At 24.2% G+C, this 4,830-nt stretch overlaps 1 protein-coding gene across 1 annotated transcript; it reads right to left on the reverse strand.

Moving 5' to 3' along the window:
- Positions 1–1,624: 1,624 nt before the first annotated feature.
- LOC105458015 (general odorant-binding protein 19a) lies at positions 1,625–4,356 on the reverse strand (the record flags this gene model as incomplete). Its single annotated transcript, XM_011703028.1, has 4 exons — positions 4,186–4,356; positions 3,564–3,642; positions 1,992–2,083; positions 1,625–1,753 (listed from the first exon to the last, which is right to left on the reverse strand). Coding segments are annotated over exons 1-4 (366 nt in total), but the record flags the coding sequence as incomplete, so codon positions are not given.
- Between the last annotated feature and the right edge of the window lie 474 nt (positions 4,357–4,830).

Below are 4,830 nucleotides of genomic sequence, written 5' to 3' on the forward strand. Positions count from 1 at the left end.
TTAGTAGAGTTTAATTTGTGATTACTATTTTGCATATTTTCTATTTTATTAATTACAATTACGCAGATATATAATTTTTGAACGCATCGATGAGATTCGAACCTGAGATCCCTAGAGTCGCATAATTGTACGCTAACGCTGAGCTAATGATTAATTTGTACAAAGGACTTATTTTTTCCATTATCTATTCTAGGATAATGTAATAAACTGTTTGTTGTCATTGCCAATATTGCCTTCTACAATAACCTTCTACATTCTTAATTTCGTACCTTTGAATTCTGGCGCATAAACAAATACTAAAAGGCCAACAGTAATAGTTACGGAATCGCACATGATTGAATAATGAAACTTCTCAATAATTATGTTTTTTTTTAAATAGTATTGCTTACAGTCTTAGTTTTAAAATATTATTGTATTTTTCAACAACCGTTACTATTTTTTCAGTAAGCATCTACGAATTTAGACTAAAAGTTGAGAATGAGCGAAAATTCTTTACCCAACATTATTTTAAAATAAAAATTTCAAACATTAATTTTTTACTATTGTATACATATACATTGCATTAAAAACATCGTAATGACAGAAACTTCATATAATTCTAACATTATTTTAAGGTAACAATTATATACAATTTTCACACATTGTAGATACATTATATTAACCTAAAATAAATGTTACAATAATTTTCAAAAAAATGTTTGCAATAATGTTTCTAAAACATTTTAACAATGTTCGATAAATTCTATGTTATTATATAACATTTTCAAAATATTTACACAATATTCTTTGAAAATGTTTGAAAAATGCACATGAAATTAACGTTTCTAAATGTTATTTTAATTTTTCTTGCTTATTTCTTGGGATGAGAGTGAAGATATTGTAAGAAGTTCATTTAGAGGTATCACTGAAATTGAACAGACTGTTTTATTGATTTCGTGCAAATTTTTTCGACCTTCCTGCATCGTCTTAATGCTAATAAATCAAACGGAACATTTTTTATATCCTTATGTTATTGGCTGAGTTCCGAAAAATACATAATGCGTATAATGTATTATTTCATCCTTGTTTAACATTTAGTAAATAACATTCGATATCAAAAAGTAATAAGATCCCTAACAAAAACTCTTTTTAAAGAAAGAAAAATTTACGCCAAGTATGTAAAAAGTATCGTACATTATATTTTTCCTAAATCAAATTTCCTAAACCAATATTATTTTTACAAATAAAAGTTGTCCAAAAACGAATTGTTCAAAAACAAATATGAGATCATACAAGTTGCCAAGTATTTCATTAGACATAGAGACAAAAATATTTTTTTAGTAAACCGTTTATACCTTCCAAAAGTATATGCAGCAAAAGTTTAACGCCATTGTCTTTCTAAATAATTTTAAGTTTCATAAAACGGACTTAAATTGATTAAAATGACTAATGGGATTATAATGAACCAGAAACTTGGCGTGTCGGGATTGCATTAATTAATAAGATGTATATAAATTTATTTTATTAATTTATTTTTATAATTTTCTTCTCTTTCTCTCTCTCTCTCTCGCCCATTCTCCTTTTTTTCTGTTTTACTTTCGCACATTTTTTTATCTTTATTTAAAATTCATTTGAATTTTAATTTTACAAAATTAAACTTACGTTCTGCTGCGCACTTAGTCGCTGTCGCTTTCAAAGGACCTGCCATTTCAGCTGGCATCATTAAATCCAATTGTTTAGTCATCATGCCTTCATCTACGCGTCCATTTTTGAACTTAATTGTAAAAAAGATGTAATTAAATAATTGTTCACATAACTTATATTAAATATAATAATAAATATAATAACTCGTATTATTATAACAAATTTTTGAAGATTTATAGTAGTTGTAAATATACATCTTTTTTTTTATTTTGAAGCTCTTACCGATATTATTAATTTTTAAAAATATTAAATTATTTTTAATCGTAAATTTTATTTATTAAATTAAATATCTATATTTTTTTTCTTACAGTTCGCATTGTTTTCATTATGCACAGTGTATAACATTTTAACGGTTGATTATCATCTGGGAATTCGCCTTTTTGTATTCCTGCGACAACTCCTATAAAAAGAAAATATTAAGAAAATTATATTTTGATATTGTAATAAAACTTAACAAATAAGTTATATTATAATATTATAGTTGTGAATAAAATAATTATTTCTGAAACATTCCAAAAACAAATCTCAGCAAAATTTCTGAGAAAAGATGTTCGCAATTGTGCAACATTGCCATTATGAATAATTTATTTGAATAATTTATTATTAGATATTAGAATTAGTTTAGTACTATTAGAATTAGTTAACAATATTGATAGTTAAACCTTTTACAAAAGGTACTTATTACGAGAATTAAAAATTTTCAACAAAAATAAAAGATTTTTAAACCAACACTGCAAATCCAAGTGTGTAAATCTATAGTCATTTTTTACGCATTTATACGCATGCTATATTTTTACACATTTTATCTGTGTTTTACACAGTTAAATGTATATTTTTACACGCTTAATTTTACAATAATATGTGTAAGTGTATAAAAAATATGCATTTAATTGTGTAAAACATAGATGAAATGTGCAAAAATATAGTACCCGTATAAATGCGTAAAAAGTGACTACAGTACACACACTAATTAAATTTGCAGTAAATGTATATATGTATAATACGGATCGATAAAAATTTTATTGACAATAGGACGTTATTTATATAGTATATTTTTAGTATAATTTTTATTTGTATATACGAAAAAGAATAGCATATCGCTGAAGAAAAATCTGTAATAGTAAATAACATTAGATTCACGTTAACAAAAATTAAAACAGAAATTATTTATAATTACACAAGCACTGTTAAATATTTCCGTACCATTAAAAATTTTATTGACAATATAAGACGTTAATGTAGTATATTTTTAGTATAATTTTTATTTGTATATACGAAAAAGAATAGCATATCGCTGAAGAAAAATCTGTGATAATAAATGACATTAGATTCACGTTAACAAAAATTAAAACAGAAATTATTTATATTATAATTACACAAGCACTGCTAAATATTTCCGTATCATGTACGTACGTACTTATTTGATTTTATTTCTATGATAATTGAAAGTTTATTACTTAAATGTTTTTCTATTTATTTTTTTATATTTATTAACTAATTGGGATAATATATTTGTATAATATATGTGATAAATAATTTATTAAATAGTACAAATTATAATATAATTTAATTTGTTGTCAACATTTGTATAAATTTTTACATTGCTATTGTATACAATTATAGATATTATTATTGCTTGTCATTTCGACTTTGTGATGTTTGCTATTTGAGACATACTAACAAGTCATTCAGAAGATTTGTGTTATTATGTCTATGTATCATTATATAACATGTTCCGAAAAGATCAAAGCAACGCTTAAAAATAGATTCTTGAATTATTTTAAGACAAAAATTCTTATACTAAAATGTCTAAAGATATTAATTATAATACCATAAATAGTCAACATTAAAGTAAATTTTAGGATATTTGTATAACTTACCGGGGTCTGCGTGAGTTTTCGACGTACACGTATTTCGTATGGTCTGCGCAGTTTTTTCAATTTGTTCCATTGTCATTGCCTAAATTACAATAAAACTTGATTTGTATATGTTTTTCATATTTCTAATAATAGAATACTACATATGTAATATATTATATAAAAGGAATTATGCAAATATGAAAGATATTTGATTATTTCTTAATAAATAATTTTTTTAAGAACAATAGTAGTATTAAACATTGATTTTAATGTATTTTGAATATATTTTTAAATTATTTATAAAAATTTGAATTATTTATAAAAATAATTATTTATAAAATTTTAAATTATTAATAAATATGTAACAAAAGACTTGTATTTATAATAAAAATATATAAAATCCATAAAATTATTGTTAAAATCTTTTTATAATTTGCTGTTAATTATACACAGTACATTTTTTTATATAGAATTTAAGAATTTTCTATGAGATCTTTTCTAAATAGCTTGTAAATTATTTACTATTAAAAAGAAAATAAAATTTTATCTCAAATATGCACGAATTTCAGATGTAGCTTTGTTATTTGAAAAATAGGTTTGTCTCTTTTATATAATAAGTTATTTAATTGAGCGTATAACCTACAGCATTTGCTTGGTTTACTGCGATCAACGCAACTATAATCGTGCAGATTAATAAACGCGCACACATTTCACAATATTTTCGATTACACGCACAAAAACAGAAATAAATTTATTCCGAAATATTTCCGTTAAAACTACCGTGACTAACTTTCGTTGCTCTTTTATAAAGACTACGGCTGTCGACAGGTAATTCGTGGCTAATATGTTCAGTAGTAATCTCGTTTCGAAGCTTAATTTCGTAGTATTTGTCCGCATAAAATACATACTTTATGTAGAAATTATGTCGAGACAAGGTAAGGAACTTCCGCAATTTGTCATGTCGAAGAAGGAATTGACAATTTGCAACACATAATTATATATTATTAAACTGTTTCAACTGCAAATTTCTGCATGATTTTCAATGTTTGAATCTTTCAATGTTAAATGAAAAACAAAAGACAACTTACAAGGATTTTGGCTTTAATTATATCCAAGCATACACCGAGAGAAAAATATAGTTGGAATAACCATAATTTAACTATAATTTATAGTGAATTTCGGGGATAACTATAAAATTATAATTAATTTTAACCAATGCAAATTATAATTGTCTTAATAATGCATTACGGTTATACATTACGATTGTGTGTGTGCGTGTGTGTGTGTG

This window comes from Wasmannia auropunctata, unplaced genomic scaffold (assembly GCF_000956235.1).
Source record: "Wasmannia auropunctata unplaced genomic scaffold, wasmannia.A_1.0 LD334769.1, whole genome shotgun sequence".
Classification (NCBI taxonomy): Eukaryota; Metazoa; Arthropoda; class Insecta; order Hymenoptera; family Formicidae; genus Wasmannia; species Wasmannia auropunctata.